The sequence below is a fragment of the Lepidochelys kempii genome, chromosome 6 (assembly GCF_965140285.1).
Source record: "Lepidochelys kempii isolate rLepKem1 chromosome 6, rLepKem1.hap1, whole genome shotgun sequence".
NCBI classification, from domain to species: Eukaryota; Metazoa; Chordata; order Testudines; family Cheloniidae; genus Lepidochelys; species Lepidochelys kempii.
In genome coordinates, this window is record NC_136385.1 from 23,543,106 (window position 1) to 23,564,893 (window position 21,788).

Genomic DNA, 21,788 nt, shown 5'->3' on the forward strand with positions numbered 1-21,788 from the left:
CTGTAGCATCATGGGCTGGCCTTTGAGCCTGGACCATAAGCCCCACAATATTTCTCAATGACCCTCTGTCTGATTACCTGCTTGTATCCACCATTTCTATGAGGAACTTCTCAGGCCTTGTCTTCACGATGAAAAAAGGTGCATTCTTAATTTGAGTTAGCTAACTCAAGGTAAAATCCTCGAGAAGACAAGACACTTTGTAATTATTATTTGTATTACCATACTGCCTAGGAGCCCTAATTATAGATCAGGACCCCATTGTGCCAGGTGCTATACAAAGAGAACAAAAAGACAGTCCCTCCCCACAAAGAGTTTACTAGCAAAATATAAGGCAAGAGACCACAAATGGGTAGAGAGACAGATAGGGGAGTATGAGGAAACAATGAGGCTATTCTGGTCAGTATGACAGGCAGGGGTATCACCACACAAGTGGCCTACCCATTGTCAAGTCTTTTGTAAGCACCATGGTAAAGGAGAGCTTTAAGGAGGGATTTGCGGGAGGATAATCAGTAACTTTGTGGATGTTTATGGGGAGTTCTTCCCAAGTGCGAAGGCCGGCATGGGAGAAAGCAGAAGGTGCATCTGAAAAATTGTAGTAAGTGGGCAATGGAGGTTGGCATCATTGGTTAATCAAAGGAGTTGACATCTTGATTGTGATTAAAAGTGGATAGGTCCAGGGATAGGCCTTGAAAGTGAAGACAAGCAACTTCCGTTTCCTGTGATAGAGGGGGGACGGAGAGGCAATGGAGAGCTGAACAGAGAGGAGTGACACAGTCAAAGCAACAGGCTAGGAAAATGATTTTTACAGCAGCATTCTTTAACGTGACCTTCTAACTTAGGTGGAAACTACAGACTGCCTTGTCTTTGCTAGCATTTTATCTCAAGTTAGTCAACTCAAGTTAACACACCTTTTACTGTCCTGTGAAGACAAGGCCTCATATCTCAACAATTCTTAATGACAAGCCATTACAGTATCTTAAGTCAATTGCTTCATGGAGTCAATTTCTCTCCCTCAATTATTGAAACCTCCTGCTCCACAAGGGGGGCATCACGCACATCCAGTTCCCACAAATCACAGCTGGTAAGATCAGCTTCCTTACACCCTCCCCCCCACGTCATCCTGTCACCACCTCTTGTAATCCTTCCCTGGCCTCCCCTCCTCCACCATTTCAAATACGAAGTTCTTTAATCAAGGCTCGGCATTAACCTACTCCTTTTTATGCAGCCACCTCTCTCTCTCATTCTAGAGCTCTCCGTTCCACCAATGCCAGCCTCAGTGCTCCATTTGTTTACTCCCACGACAAGTTCTCTGCCATGTCACCCTGTGCAGAGGGCACTTCCTCAGCTGCTCTGTAAGGCCACTAATTTAAATCCTTCCTGAAGAGGCACTTCTAACGTACCACTTACAAGAAATAATCCAATTAAAAAGGGTTTAGGCAGAAGGGGCAGACTGGGAGAGTTTATAATTAAAATATAACCTGGGACTGTATTAAAGCATAGGGTAAAATTTTCAAAAGCACCGAAGTCCTATTTTCAAAAGTGACTTAGGCACTTGGGTGCACCAGTGCCCAAAGCCTGGTCTATCCAGTCTTTGTAGTGGCATAAAAAAAAAAATCGCTCCCTTAACTGAAATAGTTAACAGATATAGTTTCCTGTGATTCCAGTTTACCGGTACAACCTCGAGTGTGGCTGGAGTTATACCAGTATAAAAGTGCCTTATACCAGGAGAGCTTAAGCTATTCTCATACAGAAACAGCTATATTGGTATAAAGCTCCTCTATTCTGGTCCGACTGTCTCCACACTAGAGAGCAGTACGACTTGTGGGTGTAGAGAAGCCCTGAGTCACTTTTTGAAAATGAACTTCAACTCTTAAGTGACTTGGGAGCTTTTGATAATTTTACCCATGGCCAATTTCCAGTTTGACCATTTCTCTCACCCTTCAGTGTCATGTTAAATTGTAAACTCCTTGTGGCAGGGACAGTGCCTTCCTATATGTTTATATAGGGCCTAACATATTGGGAGATCAGAGAAAAGAGAACAGGAATTTTAAACAATTGATACAAGCATCTGGCAATGTTAGAGGGTGAAAGCTAAATGACTCATGATCCAGAAATGTACTTCCTGCAGGGTGACAATGCATTTATGAAATATAATGTTCGTATGAAAGAACCCCATCAGGGCTGTGTATTCACTGGGCATATTCCACACCTGTAGTAGCCAGAATACTCTCATTATGGCCAGAATTCTAAAGCCACTTGATAACTAACCCCATACCAGATCCAAAGCAGCAATAAAATGGCTATGAAGATTTCAGTTTTCTTCACCCCACAAAGGGCCAGTTACAGTGTTAGCAGATGTCTCAACTACCATTGCAGTGGAATCATAAAAGCTTCTTTGTTCAGGTGAGGCACTGCCTTGGCCAAAGGAAGTATCTGCTACATTTGCAGAGCTGCTACAAGGTCTGCAGCTGTGTTTTACTACACCATTAAGCCAAAAGAAAACTGGATTTTAAGAGGCATTACAAGTCTAATTTTAAACTGAGAAAAAGAAGGAAATACACACTGAAGGTTATTATGTAGTATCCACCTCTCAATTTGGTGAAGTCCAAGTGTAAGAACAAGACCCCTCTAAGAAATAAGAAAAAAAACAGCAGAAATGTTCAGAATGTGAGAGTCTTTTCTTTAGAGTGACACTGGCACGGTTTTATGACATTTTACAACATTAAAAGTACACTTGCCATTTGTGAAGCATAGGGACAAACTTAAGTCTCCACTGAGGGAAACTTGACACGCATAATAAAGGTCTGCTTGGATGTGAGAGCTGAGATGCCTACTATGCATACTTCTCAATCTGCCAAGACCCAAACACAGAACAATACTCTGCATAACACAAGGTGTGGCAGATTCAAAAAGGGACAAAAATTATTCAGACAGGAAACTTAAAATGTCATGGGATTTTTTTTTTTTAGTGATACTCTTTCCACAACCTCAGTTTCATGATTATTCATGTCTGATGTAAATACACTTTCAACAATAAAATGAGGCGGATGTCAAATTTGTGTGGAATGTGACTAACTTTGGGACTAAATGAGTGACAGCTGATACTCCAACAGCTGGGCACATAACAATGACTTAACCTTTCATTTTTTTCTCTGTGCCGGTACTTCAACTTTGTTTGCATTTAACTAATTTCAAAATGGAGTGTTAAACATGACAGTAGTTTTGGTGCCAAGAACATAACATATATATGCATTTGAGAAGCAAATTCAAGAGACGTACTGATGTTTTGAAAACATTTTCCAATAGTTCTTTGATTATGAAAATTGTAACTTTGAGACTATCAGCCAGTCCGGGGCGATGGGACCGGATAGCGTGTCATGAGACAGAAGCCGATTAAAAGTGACATCAGCTCTCTGTGGTCTGGCATGTGTGAGGGAGAGGAAGGGATAGATGGCACTAACTTTTGTAACAATGTTCACCCCAACATACTTTAGTAATGCAATGATACAGGAGCCGCATTTCTATATAAATCAAATATATTTCACCGTCTGAAATCACTGCAATGTTCTCTCAGTCCAGGATTTCTTCCAAAATTTAAAGAAGTCTGAGGCAAACATTATCTACAACTTCCTTTGTAGAGTTACCTTTACCCCCTTTTTCATCCTGTTACCCCTTTCATTGCTCCACTCAGCAGAAACAAGTGTCCTTGCACTTTTATCCAGTGACCAAAGAACAGGAAGGCTCCTCCCAAAGCTAACATGCTCTCTGGATATGTTTTGTAAGACAGCCTGACATTCTTTCCACCCCAGTGTAGACACTCACTAGTGACAGGAGGGGTTCTTCCATCACTGTAGTAGTAAATCCACCTCCCTGAGAGGCGGTAGCGAGGTTGATGGAAGAATTCTTCCGTCAACCTAGCACGGTCTACACTGGGCCGTCCATCAGCTTAACTACATCCCTCAAGGGGTGTGAATTTTTCACACCCCTGAGCAATGTAGATGGGTCAACCTTTCTAGTGTAGACCAGCCCTGAGTTTAAACTGGTCACATTGTATGAAAACTATATTTTTTAAAAACAGCGTCAGCATCAGTTGTTCACTATTTGTCACTATAATTTCTAAGGCTGTCACTTGCTCGTCCACCATGCATATTAGGGTGAGGGTTTCCTTTCAAAATCACTTGCTTTGCTTTGCTTTTAGAAATCAGGTCACTAACAAACAGCCAATGTTCTTTTTTCAATCAGACAGTTCAAATAGACATTATGCATCACCTATCAGGCCACGAAATGCCTACTCCCTGTTTTGCAATAAAAATGGCTCCAATATGGGGACTATTTAGATCAGAAAGAAAAAGGGCACACAAGAGGGAATAATGAAAAATAGGGAAGACACCTCTTCATCTAGTCCCGTCAAAAATATTAGGTAGTACATTTAACATATACATATTTTTTACAATGATTAACCTGGAAAACTTCTTTGTACAGGTGCACACAAGGTTTAGTAGATAGTCACAAGAGGCAAAAGAAATACATAAGCAGTTACAACAGAAAGTGTTATGATGGAGAGTTAGTTACCTTTTTAATACTTTGAGCTCATCTAGCATCTTCAATCCAAGGTTCACCAAACACATTGCCAATTAGGAATCAAGCCTCAGCATTCCCATGAGATTGCAACAAGTCCCTTGTTCCAGATGGGGAACGGAGATGTTAATAAGTTTGCACAAAATCAGGTAGGAAGCCCAAGGCACAGCTTGAAATAGAACCAGTTTATTACCCAAATCCAATTTAAAAACTATTTTGAATTAAATTATGTTTCACTTTCTGCTTTCAAAACCACAAGTTATTGCCATCACACTTGTAGTTCAAGCTGCCATTGGGGAAAAAATAGTACTTGGGACTCTAATTTTGGGTGAAATCAGACTTGGTGAAATTACAAGTCTTCTCTCCTGGCCCCTAAATGCTTCAATTCAGAAAAATAAAAGCAGAAAAGATTGGCAGTCTTGAGAGCAACTTTCAGTTTCCTGCCCTTGGAGAACTAGATTTCTCTCAACTGCTTTTAAATGGGGGTGGGGGAATGAAGGAAGAGGCAGGAATATGGACTATCAAAGCTGGGAACATTCTAGAGAGAGATGGGAGGCAGCGTAGGCTGGCGCAGTATTTCTCAAACTTGTTTGATCGCGCCCTTCTTTGTGTCTGTAGTAGTTTATGCCCCCTCCTCTCACCACACAAGTATACAATACACACATCAATAAAAAAAACACCACCACCACACCTAATATGCAGCTCTCGTTTAAATATTAAAAGCATTAAGGCTTTGATCCAAACAGAGCCAACGATCCATTGTAATAAGAGCAAAAGCAAAACAGTGATTGTGGTCGATGCTTACAATGAAACGTGCATGCCGTGTTGTAGCAAACAGATTAACATACAGATGGCAACGACTTTGTATAATACAAGGTTAACAGAAATCCATCAATATGCACAGCGCCATCTGAGGAACTATGATGTCTGGAGGAATCAGCTTTGCTAATTATTCACTGCTGTGGGTAAAGTGTGCACAGTAAATTTTTTTCCCCACGAAAGCTGCTCATGCACACCCCCCTCCTAGGGGCCCGCCTCCCCGTTTTAGAACCTCTGGTCTAGTGGATAGGGCTTTGTCTGTTTTGTCTATTTAGACTGTAAATTCTTTGGGGCAAAACCTCTCTCTTACTCTGTGAGAGTACATTACCCGGCACAGTGGGGCCCCAATCTCAGTCCTGGTCTATTCTGCAGAGTTAGGTAGACACAAAACAGCTGACGTTGACCTATGTAAACAGCTACACTAAAATTTTGCTCCCACAGACGTAACTGGCCTGCTACATCAACTTAACTCTACCTTCACGAGAGGCGTAGAGTCAATGTTGATGTAGTTAGGCTGACACAGTGTGAGTGTAGACACTGTGTTGCTTACATCGACTGTTGCTGGCTTTCAGAAGCTGTCCCACAAGGATAGTTCAATTGGTGCAAGTGCTGCTGGTGAGGACATGCACTGCTGACATTAAGTAGCAAAGTGTAAACATGCACAAGCGATATAATTACTACAACGACTGTATGCTGATGTAATTTAGGTCGGCTTAATTTTGTAGTCTAGACATGGCCTCTGTCTGAGCCTCTACATGCTACTGAAATAGATGTTCCACATCATTTCACTGGATGGTCCACTGAAACTGCAGCTGAGATGTATGTTCTGGCAGCAGAGAAAAAACTAAAAGAAAATCCTTGACAGAAGCTGACAGGGATGAAGATTTAACCAACATTTCCATCACAAGTGCAAATCTGAAAACAGGGATTCAGTTTATAACACAGCCAGAAATCCTAGAAACCCCATGGCAAATTATTTAAGCTCACACAGCAGTTTTGAGAGGAAGTACAGCTAATAAACATTTCCCCTCAGAAAAGGGAACAAGGCTGGTCTGCCAGATGACTATGATTACAGCATCTGATGCTCCCTTTAAGGAAGAACATAACCAGGAGAAACTTTATGAGTTCGGCTCCCTAGAGAATACTGCAGAAAAGGGTGGTCTCAATTTCAGTCATGAAAAAAAAAGCCACCCATGAATGCATCCACCTTCCGGCAACAGCTTTCGCATAGTTAGGACTAAGGTGGAGGGAAAACCCTTCTTTGTGGTCTGACTGTCCCCTTTCATTTTTTAAATGGATGGAAAGGAACAAATGATATGCTCAATATGAAATGCAAAGAGAATGAGTCATTGATCTGCTAAGAAACTACATACAGGATGAAATCTATTTGGTCCAAGTAAATTCATTTTTACTTCTGTAATAAAATTAATTCCAAGAACAGACAATTGCACTGTATTTGCCAGAGATCAATATTTCTAACAATCCAAACAATACAAATTCATAATACATGCTGCACACAACAGTATTGCAAAGGACTTTTTAGAGGGTCCTTTAAAACAACCTTTGAGCAGATTTTTTACAGAAGTGCACAATGAGAAAAGAGCACATTATGTCAATGGTATCGCCAAGGTGAGCTGCTTCAGACTCAGTTGTTCAGTTGCACTCATGCAGGATTTATCTAAGCATTTTCCTTTATATCTCAAATTTGTCTCACTTTCAAAAATCCATTTAGAGAGTCTGGAGCCAACTTTATGACTCATTGAACAGAGGGCTAGAATAGATTTCAAACTGCAATTCAATGCAGCATTAATTGTGGAGTTTGAGATCTGAACCACAGGCACCAGCTGATAAATGAATGGACCTAAATTGAGAGCATTCCAGAACTGTTTTGCTATGGAGCTGAATTACCAGGTTCCCAACTAAGGGCTGACATTATATCGCCCTAGAGTGGGGTCTCCACCCTTTAGCGCAAGGAGAAGTGTTGGTATTATAAATATAAATGCTCTTTTTAGGATGTTTTCCCATGTAAAATGTAGGAAACTTCTTTTTTCAAGGGCGGGGGGAGAAATTCTGAAAGAAAAGTTTCACTACCAGAAAGTGAAGTGAGACTATTTCAGGATCATCTTTAAGGAGTGATACACGTAAATGCTTTCTTGTTCACAAGTTTTATCCACTCTGCATGTACATTGGTACTTCCTCTTCACGATCACAGAGTCAACAGAAGTGCTGATGGCCCTCTCCATCAGCAAGACATCCCATTCACAGACAAAGTCTTCAGTCTCTCTGGCTCTTCATCTATCCCAGCTACAAGGAGGCCTGCTCCTTCATTTCCTGCTGAATGAAACACATCCAACAGCATGACATGGCTAGCTAGCCCACAGCTGGAAAGGAACTTCTCACCAATATTCAACTAATCCCACTCAGATTTTTCTTATTTGCCGTCTTTCATATTGGCAAATCCAAGAAACAAATTAAACCACCAACCTATTAACAACAAATATCTGAAATCTGTTCATTCCTACTATACAAAATATATGGAGTTGCCCAAATAGTAACTTATCATAGCTCAAAGTGTACTAAGTGTGACAGATATTGCAATCCCATGCAGTATTTTGCAGGACATTGTAGTAAATTTACAAATCGTTTATGCATGATTGTGTTCTACTCCTACAGAAACTAAGAATAGTGGGTGGTGATTTAGTGGAGTCACTGAGACTAAACTTTAGAAAAGTACTGTCCCCATGGTGGTTTGCATATCCTGGTTTATGATGAGTTTTCCAGAGACTAAGAGACAAAGAAATGGCTTTTGGTATAAAAGGATGAGCTTGAACCAACACTGGGTTTCTTTCTGATTCAGCAAATGGACAGGAGCTTCTCTCCATGGGGAACCCCCAACCCTTGTGAAAGGATTGGAATGATTTTGGTCTACAAGGGTCCCTGGGTGACTCCTGGTATGTTTAAATCTGTGTATTGTTTTTATTATGTTTTGACTGTAATGCTTTTACCTTAATAATAAAGGTGCTTGCTTAGCAAGAGCTGTGTGATAATTTCTAATTGCTGTCAATATACCGTTCATAGCCCTCAGAGGGAAAGCAAAGCACAGGTGTTGGCTTTTAGACATACTGGCTAGCTCGTGATATCACAGTGTCAGGTGGGGGAGCTATGCAGCCTTAAAACCCCTTGGTCAGAAGGCAGTGGTACAAGGGTCCCTGCCCAGACACACGTGGCAGCTGGAAATGCGATACCCAACTGGGAACTCCTGGAGCGGACCATGGGGGGTGGGGGTGGGGGGAGAAGAATACAGATGATGTTCCCCTGAAACTGTGACACTAAGAATTTACACATAAAAGATTAATTTATCCTAATGAAAAGACTGAGTGATCCCAAATTCCATATTTCCCTTTATCAGTCTGTGTGTGTAGCTGTGCATTTCAAACCCAATAACTGTAAGTCAAAAATGCTGTTAGTAAAAGGAAATTAAAAGACACAAGAGACAAAACATGTAGTTAAGCAAATTGCAATTTAAAAAGACTCGTACTTCTCCTGTTATATCAGAAAAATGGTCTTCTTTGTGGCACTATTCAGAGTTATTCCTGAAACGTAAATATTTCTGATCAAAGAATCCATTCCCATGGTGCTTTACGCATATTTCCTCACCTGCCATTGAAGAGAAGAATAAGGTTCTGGACAGCTACAACAGTGGAATTCTCATTCTGTCCTGTAACAAGGTGCCTGTCCAGAACTACGTGTACAGCATCTGGCTTGCTGGCTGAATCAGAGAAAAATATTCAAATACTGATGTCAGTGGACACTGCTTCATAATTTCGATTTCACACATCCAATGAGACTGCAGTACAGAGGTTAACTATTTCAAATAGACATAGTGTTTGGTGACTAACTGATATGCCGAGCTGTTTACAAGGTAGAGATAAACCTGACCTACCATCAAAGCTTCCTGAGGATTTCAACAAGAATTCCCTGCATGGAATGATTGTCAGATTGGCCCTTTATTTGTACCAGTCCTCTATCAAGTTCCCTATGTATTTCACGAGGCTATCCTGGGAAACAAATTTTGAAGTGCATTTCTTTAACTTCCATTCACCCATGCAATGCATTATAAATACCCCTCATGTAAGAAACCAAGGTTAGCAATCACTGCCTTACAAAGAGCCTGCAATGATACAGATTTTCTGTCCAGTGAAAATACCCTGATATACTGGTATTCATTAGTAACATGTTGGTATTTCACCAACCACTTTGGTCTTTTGTCCTTGATCAAACTTTTTAAAGTACTATTTTATGAAATTCCATTAACCTGTCATTCTTTGTCTGTATTCCACCCCCTACCTGACAACTGATGATGATAATCCAAATGCGTGGATAGGAATAAATGGCTTATCTCGGAACATACTCCTCCTGCTGCTCAATCCACTCAGTAAAAGCTTCAGCCAAATCTGTATGACATCACAAGTAATCACCATGGAAGTGACTGTGACATCAGATGCTGGAATATCATTACTGAACTAATCTGGAAGAGGCAGCTAATTAGAAAGGGGAAAGCTGCTATTTAAACACACAAAAAGCTTGATTAGCAGCAGCAATGGAAAAAAAAATAACCATATTGTACATGGCAGTTCAAAGAGACATTGGCATCTCTTTTTTTCTTGTTAAAGAGTGCACGCAGTGTTTGTTCTTTAAGGGTCTGTCACTGTTTCCATTATAAATCCCTTTTGTACAATTTCTAACTCAGCTGTTTCAACTGCATCAGCCCAAAGCTTGGCAGTTTTGTTTACAAATAAACCCAGTGGCTTAAATATTGTGGGTTTCTCAATTATTTTTCATGTATAGAGTTCAAAAAATTATACCTCTCTCTCTCCTGCTTCTTCCCTAGTTTCGGATACCAAAGGTGAATGTGACAGATGCTTAATTGTAACAGAGGACTGGAACCTTCTACAGCGTATTATTTCATTCTCCCCATGGATCTTGGGTATAACAATAAATATGGCATATTCAGCAAAATGAAACACTCTTCTGAGCCTTCAGCAATAACGAAGCAGAATTACAGCATTCAAGATAGAGTGGCAGACTCAGCTCAGAATTTTGTGTGTTAATGCATTTTGGTGCTCACAAATTACAGAAGTTGAGGCTTTGCAACTGAAAGTCAAATTGTTACACTGCAATTCACAAAAACATATTACTTGGAAAAAAGACTATATTATTTAATGATAAACTGATTTGGTATTTTGTTCAAAGACAGCCCACAAGCAATAAATCAAAACAGTCAATAAACCAATTTTATGCATAACTAAGCTTGAATAATGTAAACTGGACCCAAGATCAGAGGTGTGTTAATACGGCTGTGTAGGTGGATGCTATGGTACTAACTTTCCTGTGCAGTCACATAGGGCTCTGTCACAATCCAGCCTGCTAGATATTATTACTAACGTTGGTAAGTAATTTGGATTTTAAAACATTTTTAACTTTCCAGGGTCTTTTAGCATGTGTTGCATTGTAATTTAACAGAGTGTAACAGAGCACATTCTGCAATGGTCCTTCTCACATGTGTGGCAAAGGAATAAAAGCTATTTCACCACCACCAATCATTCATAAGACATGAAGGGCTAACAATCAGAAAGTGACGTACCACTAAAGGTAGCTCCAGAATCTTTCACAAAGTCCTCCACAATAATGGACAAACTGGCAAAACTGGGCTGCCTTATCAGCTCATACACAGAGGGCTGAAAAACAGGAGAATGAGATAAGTCTGCTTAGCTTTTACCTAAGATAGATCCAAGCAAAACCAATGAGGAAAATATTCTGTCACAATCTATTCTTCTACCCACTTCCTTCTTCCAAAAATTTTAATAAAAACATGCAACTGAAGTTATTTTTGGAGTACTTAAAAAAAACCCCAAAATATCCAATTTCCTACAGATATCCAAATTAGGGCGCAAACTGGAAATTCTCATGGGAGTCAATCTCAGTCTGCATAGGAAGGTTAAGCACACAAGTACCTCATAGTGGCACTAACAGTACATGACTAAGAATTTGGGGCTTCTATTTTAGGATTTGGTGCTGGTACCATCTGAGAACCTCACACTTAATTAGAATAGCAAAGCAATGTCCCTAGAGGATGTCCTGGGTTTTTCTGCTCTTCTCCCTTTCTCTGATTCTGCAGTCTCTGCAAATCTTAAATAATGAGAGGTGAAAACAGTCTTCCAGTGTCAGGGAAAGAGTAGAACATCATGCCCAGAAACCAGGAGAGAAGCTTCTGAGAAAACAATAGTTGACTGAGAACTGCATTATACCAATGCACCCTCAAGCTCTCTAATTATAAATATAATTCCACTTAATTAAATTTCCAATCGATTACTTTCAAGTTGTTTTGCAATAATGGTAACAGCAAGCTCTCTCTGATAAAAGTTTGTTACTTGACCTCCATCAGCATTAAATCCAGCATAATCACCTACATGAAGAGATAAGCAAAGCTTTGTACCCACAAAGCATGATAAGTCGGACTGGAATTACAGACTCTGTTTTGTAAAAAGCTAGAAATGCTTGGGGCCATTTTATAGCTACAGTGAAATTCTCCACTAGGATGTTTAGCTGGGATTCTGTAATTCTGGCTAAAAGGCATTGAACACCACCTCATGATTTGTAACACCACAAAGCCTGGTGCTATTCCAATCTGACACATTGTACATTACATCTGCTTGCTTACTCACACGGATAAGTTAGTTTTCCTATCATTTTGTATCTTAATGGAACCCACATGAGAATATTTTTGAAACCTAGAACTTCATAAAGTTAAAACAAATACACCACACTAACGAGAAAGTAACCCACTATGGGCAGGCAGGTATATTAACAATTCTCAAACCATGACATTGGGGGTCACAGAACCAATCCAAGACCTCAGTGCAAATGTGAGAAAAATTACCTTTCAAATAAAACACAGCCTGACCTTCAGTTCCTTATTCACACTCAACCATTCATGCATACAAAATCATCACACATAAGACATTTTTTCTTAAATGAAAAACCTAGATTATTGGACAAGCCCTTTTGCCCTGTCCCATGAGCGATCTACCTTCTGTTAGCTACTGCTGTGGCACTTTTACCTGCAGTGCTGGCTAAAGGGATGTAAAAAGATAGCTCTCCACTGTGCTGCTTTTGGGGTCCGCCCATTCAACCATGATATAAAGGAACTTCCCACTTCTCCATTCACACAAGAGCATGATACAGACAACTAATTTAACAGCAGAAAATATATGCCTGAATCCAGTAAACAACATGCAAGAGATTAAGCCCACTGAAATGTCACCTAGTCGTGATCTCCATACCGCAGAGCCCAGTTACTTGGATTCCGTGCAGGACACGGTGTTTGTGTCTGATTGCACATTTCAGTGTACAACTGCATCATCAATTTAAACAAATCTGCATCTTTAATGACCATAACTAGGCCACAATGCACATATTACATTAAAAGTATCAGCATACGCTGTGATATCAAATATATATGCACAAGGAGTCTGTGTTACACCTTCTGTGGAAACCATAACTTTAAATTTCCTGACTCTGTGTGTAAATTTTCAACTACAAAAGTTGCATTAAGAATGTTTATTATGCATTTTATTGATAAATGAGTATAGATCCTGCATAAATCCGTGACAGTCTGTGGGTGATCTGAGACATTACAGACTAGCGGCACAACAGGATAAGAGATCAATAGCAGCAGCCTGAATTTGAATTTCTTTTAGTTTGTACAAATAGCTCTTTTCTGAGTTAGATTCCTTTAACATTTAAAAATCATTCACAGAAATAAAATTCACAAGCAGTGTTATGGCACCAAATTGAATAACCATAGTATCTAGGGACATTTAAAGCCATGAACTATCAGCCAGACACACTATGGCAAATTTGTTTAGAGGTTTTATCACCTTCATTTGGTATTTATAAAATACTGAGACTGACAGCACTCACCAGAACAAGGCTGAATTACAGCAGAGCCCTCATATGCAGTCTTGGGCCCCTACACAGCTCACCATTCTGGCCTACAGCACCCTTTGCCAATGACAGTCCTTCAGCTCCTGAGTAACAAGTTGTTGAACTTATCAGATTGATTATTTTGATTTGGACCAAAGTCTCTTAAGACCTATGACGACGCCAAAATCCCTGGCACTACCACACTGAATTACACTGCCCCACGCACAGTGAAATCCTCACTTTGGGAGGAGTTTGCTTCACGGTACCTACCCCTGTCAGGCTGTATCCCTGAAATACCCAGGATTTATCCTCATTTGTGGCACAACATAAAGCAGCAACTCCATGTCCCACAGCACAAATAGGCTCTAAAAAACAAATAGATTTAAGAAATTAATTTAATTATAAATACCCTGAAAGTTACAACAGCCAAAATAATATCCTTTAAGTTACTGTATATTACCTTTCTGAAAATAATGTTATGAGACATTGTTTGCATTGACTCTGGCTTTACTGTTTTCTCTGTGCACCAATTTACAAGATTAGGGCCCAATCCTTCAGAGTTACACATGTGCTTAACATAGGTAGTTCCAACAGGACTATTCACGCTCAAGTGCTTAAATTAAAGTACACATGCGATTCTTTGCAGGATCAGGATCTTATTGAAGAGGACTCTAGAATATTGTGTAACTGGCTATGAACTAAGAGTTCCATCTGACTCACAGGGAGCATCACTCCAGTTTTGGACATTGGTAAGGCAGAGGAATTCTCTTCTCTCTCTCAAAAGATCTTATTTTTAATCTCTTTCCACAAGGAAGGTTTTGTTATTTTTTAAAGTTCTGATGCTGCTGCACTCTTCCAGTTGTGTAAATAATTTGAAGTTTGCTAGCTACATCACCACTTCTTCCACTACAATGCCTACAAGTGTTCACTGCAAGATAAATAGACTTTTGTATGGACCAGCAATGAAGTAATGAATTAAGTACAGACTCTGGATTTTATTAAAACAAAATAAAGATCCCCAATAGGGTTTACCTACTGTTCTCATTGCTGAAGTGCTGCAATATCCTAGCTAGGTATCCACTGTTTGCAAGGTCAGTCAAAGCCCCAGGACAGTTAGGAATCAACAGGGCATGGTATCTAGCACCTAGTCAGGAAGAGAGAATAATACAAGTTTGGACTATAAACATTAACGGGCAAAAGTATCTGAGCATGATTTCTTTTCAAAATTTATTTGACAAAGCAAAAAATACTCCACAAAAGAAGTCAGTCACATACTACAATATGTAAAAAAACAAACCAAAGAAATTAAATAAAAATAAAATATCTATTATAAAGTCCAGCGCTCAGGAAGGAGAAAGCTATATTGTGGTATATAGGCCTACAAAGATCAGAAGCTTCTAAAGAGATATTCCTAACAAGCCAAAGATTTACCATTCTTCCTTCTACTATAGCAGAAGCCCTTTAATCGACCCCACAGTTAACAGTATGCCTAGTTTAGTATACCCTTTCTCCAGGGGCAAATGTATCTCACCAAAATATTGGCTTTTTATCAGTCTAACATTTTGACTGCTTGCTCATGACATGCTAGGAAAAACATTAAGATGCAAAAAAAACCCCACCCACCTCTGTTTAAGAGCGAGAATTTTTTAGCACAACTTTGATTCAATCAAGGGAAAGACATCTCAAGCCTAATGCTTCTTCCCAATCTCTACTAGGCAGTAGAGGCCCACTGCAGTACCTAGACAGGCCCCATATCTTGGCTGAAATGCATGGCAAAATCCATGATAAGAAAGACAAATTCAAGCTCCTGGTCCTCATTTCCAACAAGGCTCTGCCCCATCTCACTTCTTCCCTACATCAGTTCCTCAGTCTGACTTTACAGCCCCTCATGCTCCTTCCACAGTGTATGAGCTTCTCTTCTTATTGATCCTTTTGACTTCTTTGCCCACTCCTGACTTTACACCTTCTTTCATGAACAACCCTATCATTTAGCATACGATAAGCCTTTTCCCACTCTTCCTTACTAAATTTTCTCAAGACCCAGTTCATCTAGCTACAACACACTCAATAATTTTCCTGTATTCTACTGGATTGCATCCACATGCCTTGCTATTGTAAGTGCTTGGGGGAAGGTCCTCTGTTAGGCATATTCTGCCTGAACAGTGCTCAGTACACACATCAATAAAAACAGAAGAAAATACATTTTATAGTTGCATCTCGTCCTGTAGTTTGTGTCTCAGTGATTACTTACGCAGTCTGTTTGGAACAGATGATGCAGCTTCTCCAGGAAACTATAAGGGGGAATAGCCTGAGCAATTAGGGTGGGAAGATAACAGTGATGCCCATTATGCATACAGACAGACTCCAAAAACATTACTTTTTTTGCTCTCCTCTTCCCAAAGATTTAACAGTCAGAAGCATTTGTTTTCACAATATAGAGGGGAAGACATGTAAGATACTCACCATCAATTGACTCCAACTTGGCAGGATTTGCATAAGATTTCATACGGAAGTCCTGTATCCAACGCATGTTGCTCTCATTCACATCAACAAAGTCAATTAACTTCCCCTAGTTGAATCATTGTTCAAAGACAGTGATTAATCTCAGTGCACAGTTTTTTGTCTAGTTTGTTTCTAAGTGTGGAGTTTCTTTCTTTCTTTTTTTTTTTTTTAACATGGACTTTAGTGCTCATTGCAACCAAAAGTTCTTTCTTTGTTCACAGAAAAGGTATTTCTCTCTCCAAGATGACTTAATCCTGAAATCAAGAAGCCATATCTAACAGGAGGTCTATACTCAGAGGTGAAAGTAGGCCGGTATCGTATACCGGTAAGAAGCCGATACCGGCCTGTACGCAGCCACGGCAGCGCTTTAACATCGCTGCCCCTTTTGCCCCCGTCAGCGGCCCTGCCGGTAGGGACCCTACCAGCAGGGTCACCAATGGGAGGTGAGGGGAGGAGTGGGAAGAGGCAAAAGGGGCAGCTGCCCCAGGACCGGTGATTTAAAAGGTCCCAGAGCTCCCAATCACCGCCGCCGCTACCGTAGCAGCGGCTGGAGCCCCAGGTGGCACAGCCCAGATGGGCTAGCTGTGGGAGGCTGACCCCCAGCCCTGCCTCTTCTGCCTGAGGCTCCGCCCCTTCCATGGGCCCAGCAACGGGCCTCTGTACTGGTAAGAATTTAATACTACTTTCACCCCTGTCTAAACTACCTTCGTTGGAACAGATGTATCTGTCAGGAGTGCTATGCCAGCAAAAGCCTCTAGTGTAGACATGTTTTTGCCAGTATTGTTTATTTTGCTCAGGGTGGCTGAAATAAGCTATACTGGCAAAACCTGGTATACTGGCAAAGTATTATTAGTGTAGACCTGGCCTCTATTTGAGAAGAGGATATTTCATCTTCCAGGGCCAAGTTAATCCCTGGCCTTTTAGAGGCACAAATTAGAGCACTGTTTAGTGCCAAACTGTGAGGCAGATTTATGTGACCTGTTAGAAATGAACTTGTTTCAGTAATAAAATGGTAATAATTTTCAGTCACTTCTGTCATGGACAGGATTTTAACTGGTGATCCAGAGACAAAGGCCTCTCCCAGTACTATGTCTGTATATTTGTCAATTTGACAAATTATGTGAATTTTTCCATGAAAAGTCTTTTTCACTCTATTCTGCCTATTACAGAACAAAAACTCTTCCATGAATTTCTACACAATTGGGTCTTTTTAATTTTTGTAGTGAGTCATGTTTATATGCTTTTAAAACTATTGGAAAATTATGTTTAAACCACAATTGTACATGTTGCATTTGTTTGTTGTGAGGAAGCCACAACAAGCAACTAGATTTAACAACTACTAATCTCTCAAAAGTGATGTCAGAAATTTGAATTCCAGTCTGTTAGAAACAGAGAAAACATCAAACATTTGTCAGATGGTAATTTTGAAGCTGTTAGCCTGCAGTAAATTTGAACTACTGACCCAGAGGTGAGCAGATTTACTTCCTAGTATCAACCTCCTGATGTATGTAGTTATCCATTTTGATGTATTTTACGGTAAACCCATCTAGAAATTTCTGAAAAACTTGCTAATCAAAATAAGTTATATGAATACAAAATTTTTAAATAAGCCCAAAGGACATTACATAAGGCTCAACTATCCACTCCAGGTTTTGCCTGATGAGCAAGGTAAACATAGCACAGGGATGGAACAGTATTGGGGAAAGTGTCCCTTTAGTTTAATATTAATCAGTTCTGTGTTATTAGTTTTTATACATGCATTTAGAGATAGTTGGATCAGCACATTTTATTTTGGTTTAATTGTTTGTATCTGAGGCAATAAGACAAAAATCTCAGTGCAGAATGAAAGTGAGTCATTTTCTTTCTAACTTTGCAGGAAAGCAACTTTTCATTGTTTGCAACTGAACGGAAGTGTTACATTGGTACTTTTTTGCCACACTAAATGTAAAAGTTGCTTATTTGTCCTTTTATGATCCATTTGAGTGGGTACTTTGCAATCAATCATATGCATGTTTGTTTTTCCAATAATTCACACAACTGAGCTAGGGAAATATTAGACTGAATATCAAAACTTAAGGCCTTGCTCCTGTGCAGGCATACACAATGTTTTTATTAAAGGTTTTAACACCTTAAATGAAAGTGAAGAATCTTTAATGAAGACGTCCTTTAACTTCAATGACGAACATGGTCAAAGTGTTAGCAAAAACCACAAAGGGTCAGATTTTCTGTAGGAATTCCAATCGCTCTGCGCCATATAGAAAACAGCCAGATCTGACAACTGAGAATTCCTCTGTTGCACAGGAACTCTCAGCTGGTGCAAACCTGGTATACCTGCCTCCTATGCTAAACACAAACAAAAACACACACTCACTCACTCCTGTCGCCCCAGGATAGGGACAGAAGCAGAGGAGCATAGCCAGAGCTGGTTATCATATGGCTATACCCAGCTGGGTTAGTAAACACAGTGGACTGTTGCCAGGTAATGCAAGTTAGAGCTGCCGTTGCTCTAAGTTACACCAGGACAGGCACAGTTCAACCCTGAGAATCAGGGAGATGCAACAGGCTCCCTGAGGGCTTCCCCTGGCTGTATTAAGCAGAAACTAGGTGCAGCAAAGAATCTGGGTCAAACAGTTTTTTAAAGTTTGATAAAAACCCCTTCCCATTTCTATTGCTCAATTTTTACTATCTTGATTCTTATGATGTCATCATTTTCCTAGTTCTCTAGTCAGAATCTTCCAGAGCAGGAAAGACCAAAATGTCATACGCAAAACAAGCAACAAAAGATTTTGATGGGGTTTTTTGAGGGGATGAGAAGGGGAGAAGGAAGTTGACTTTTCAAACCTCCCTTATACAACATAAAGAAGCAAAAGAGAACACAATCTCCATGTTTTTTTCCCTTTGTAAATCCCCTTTAAAATTCTTGCAGTATTTCAGGAAACATCCTTTAGAACAGCGGTGGACAAACTTTTTGGCTCAAGGGCCACATCTGGGTATGGAAATTGTATGGCAAGCCATGAATGCTTGTGAAACTGGGGACTGGGGTGCGGAAGGGGGTGAGGGCTACAGTTGGCGATGCGGGCTCCAGGGTGGGGCTGGGGCGTACAGGAGGGTGCTCCAAGCTGGGGCAGAGGGGGTCAGAGGACAGGAGGGGGATCAGGGCTGGGGCAGAGGGTTGGAGCACAGGAGGGAGTCAGGGGTGCAGGATCCAGGTGGCGCTTACCTCAAGCAGCTCCCAGAAGCAGTGGCATGTCCCCCCTCTGACTCCTATGCGGAGACGTGGCAAAGCAGCTCTGTGCACTGCCCCGTCCGCAGGTGCCACCCCTGCAGCTTCCATTGGCCGTGGTTCCCAGCCATGCATAGGCACCACAGGGGGGACATGCCGCTGCTTTCAACGGCAGCATGGAGAGGGGCAAGCCCCCAACCCTGCTCCCTGGCTGAAGCAGGGCAAGCCCTGGACTCTGCTTCCCGGCTGGAGCTCAAGGGCCAGATTAAAATGTCCAGAGGGCCGGATGCAGCCCCCGGGCCGTAGTTTGCCCACCCCACTTTAGAACGTAAAAATCAAAAGGACTTTATAATTATTATTAAATAAGAACTGCAATACAGAATCTCTTCAAGTGTACCAGCATAGACCCCAACCCTACAAACACTTATGCATAGGTTTACCTCTATGCACATGAGTATTCTCAGTGAAGTTAAGCATGTATGTAAGAGTTTAAAGATCAAGGGCCTTCATCTGTAAAGATTATTAGAATTCTCTCAACGAAGGGTTACCATACTTTTTCATTATTACTAGTTTATACATTAATGCAGAACTGGTTGTTTTCAGATCATCATAGTATGTACTGATGTCAATTCCTGTTCTCTCACACTTACCCCTGGAGTGGCAACTTGTAGATTAAAAGCAGCACTAGCCAGTGTAAAAGAATGAAGAAAGGATTGGGCAGACACACCTGGAAAACAGAGTTGGACAACTTAAAGAAAGAATCATCATACCTTAAACCCAGCTACACTGTACATATTTCACCAACTAGTATTAAATGAATCTTCGGGTCACTTAAAAGCTCCCATGGCCTAGGGGCATTTTTAAAAACACAAGGAGAAATACTCACAAAGATAATGCATCATACTTTCACACACTATATTTGATGTTAGTATTCTAATAAAGCATTACATTTTCTAACGCTGTTGAGAAACAGGAACAGTACAGGCAGAGTCAGTGTTCAAGGAATTAGAGAGAGCAGCAAAATCCGAAGTCCCAAACCAATGAAAAATTAGTTGAAACAGTCTCCAAAAAAGGAACAGCACTGACTGTGCCATCTTCAGAAATTTCTAAAAGAATGACTCCCTGGCATCTGACGTAGCACGATAAAGAACTATGGGAAAGGATCATGCCTGTACACGTATCTCTAATTATAGAAATCTTAAATTCTGCTCAGAGCCAGTTCTAGACAGTGAGGTATTTTTACAATCTGCATCAGCACAGTAGCTGAGCCTTTCACAAACTTTAATGAACTCAGGTATATCTCACCTTCAGAGAGGTTCCAATAAGCTTCTTTCACAGAGTAAAACAATGAGGAGTCCTTGTGGCACTTTAGAGACTAACAAAATTATTTGAGCATAAGCTTTCGTAGGCTAAAACCCACTTCATCAGATGCATGAAGTGAAAAATACAGTAGGTAGGTATAAATATACAGCAAGTGAAAAGATGGGTGTTGCCTTACCAAGTGGGGGGGTCAGTACTATCGAGGCCAATTGAATCAGGGTGGACCCGGTCATACAGCACGTCTGACCCAGCCGATTATTGAACCCATCTCATGAGCCTTATTTCAGCACCTGAACTACCAAACCAACCTTCCTCTGAAGCATTAGCGTCGTTCCTGTCTGTCTTCTGCTGGAAGCGATTCATACAAATCGCTCTCCAACCAGCCTGCGTGGGCAAGCTCAGTTTGCCAGCCAGGTCTGCCACCCAGCATCTTCATTTACTCCTGGACAGCCTGGATCCCCTCATGAACACAAGGTGGGGGGCCCGGGGGCTGGCCCGGACCCCGCCGCTGCCCCCGCCCCCATCCCAGCGCAGCGCGGGGCCAGCGAGCGCCGCGGGCTCCCCCTGGGCAAGTACCCCACGGGCCACACTTCAGAAATGCGGTTTCCGGGCTGGGAAGGAGGCGGCAGAGCCGGGCCCCGGCCCTCGCAGCAGGGCGCCCCTGCTCCGGCCGATCCCGCGGTCACCGCGCTGCGACGGGCGCGGCCAAGGCGGGCGGGCCAGAGGCGGGTCCCGCGGCGGGGCTGAAGGAGGCCGGGGCAGAGAAAGCCGGCGTCGGGGCGGCCCCCCTCCCTCCGCAGGGGCGGCCCAGCTCCCGGTCCCCTTCCGGGGCCGCGGCGCGGGGGCCCAGTGGGGCAGGGGCGGCCCGGGCCGCGACTCACCCCCGGAGGCCGCGCTGGCGATGATGAGGCAGGCGGGCTTGCCGGGCCGCTCCGACATGGCGCTGGCGGGGCCCGGCGGCGGCGGCTGCCTCCTCATACGGACGGCCCCGGGCGACGGCCCCAGTGGCGGTTGCCGGGCCGCACCGCGCAGGCGCCGCGGCGGCGGCACCCGTTCGGGGAGGGGGAGGGGGAGGGGGAGGGGCCTCGCTCGGCTCCGCACGGCTGTTCCCGCCCCCGTCAGCGCCCGGGCCCACGGGGCAAAGGGGCGGGGCCGAGAGGGGGTGTCATTGGCCAGGCGGGAGGGAGACAAGAGGGTGTCATTGGCAGGGTTTTGTGGGGCTTGGGCAGGGGGAGCTGTGGCCTAAGGTGTGGGGGCCATACAAAGGCGGGAGCCCCCTTGGCATAGTGAGCCCCACTCACAATGGACGTGTCACAGCCGCTCCTCACGCAAGGGAACCTTTACTCACACTCACTCACAC

At 42.2% G+C, this 21,788-nt stretch overlaps 1 protein-coding gene across 3 annotated transcripts; it reads right to left on the bottom strand.

Annotated features, from left to right (window-relative positions):
- Nucleotides 1-2,659: 2,659 nt before the first annotated feature.
- GATD1 (glutamine amidotransferase class 1 domain containing 1) lies at nt 2,660-21,493 on the bottom strand. Of its 3 annotated transcripts, XR_013635908.1 has the most exons (9): nt 21,310-21,493; nt 19,759-19,835; nt 15,847-15,952; nt 14,420-14,527; nt 13,654-13,748; nt 11,042-11,135; nt 10,263-10,379; nt 9,055-9,166; nt 2,660-7,728 (listed from the first exon to the last, which is right to left on the bottom strand). XR_013635908.1 is itself a non-coding variant. In XM_073347149.2 (8 exons), the coding sequence occupies exons 1-8, from the start codon at nt 21,404-21,406 to the stop codon at nt 7,722-7,724; spliced, it is 699 nt and encodes a 232-aa protein (XP_073203250.1). In that variant the 5' UTR covers nt 21,407-21,478; the 3' UTR covers nt 2,660-7,721. The 3 variants fall into 3 exon arrangements, 2 of the variants coding, with proteins under 2 accessions (XP_073203250.1, XP_078709287.1); XM_073347149.2 differs by lacking the exon at nt 10,263-10,379 and having other exon boundaries at nt 2,660-7,731; nt 21,310-21,478; XM_078853161.1 differs by lacking the exons at nt 10,263-10,379; nt 21,310-21,493 and adding an exon at nt 20,737-21,227 and having other exon boundaries at nt 2,660-7,731.
- Nucleotides 21,494-21,788: the final 295 nt, after the last annotated feature.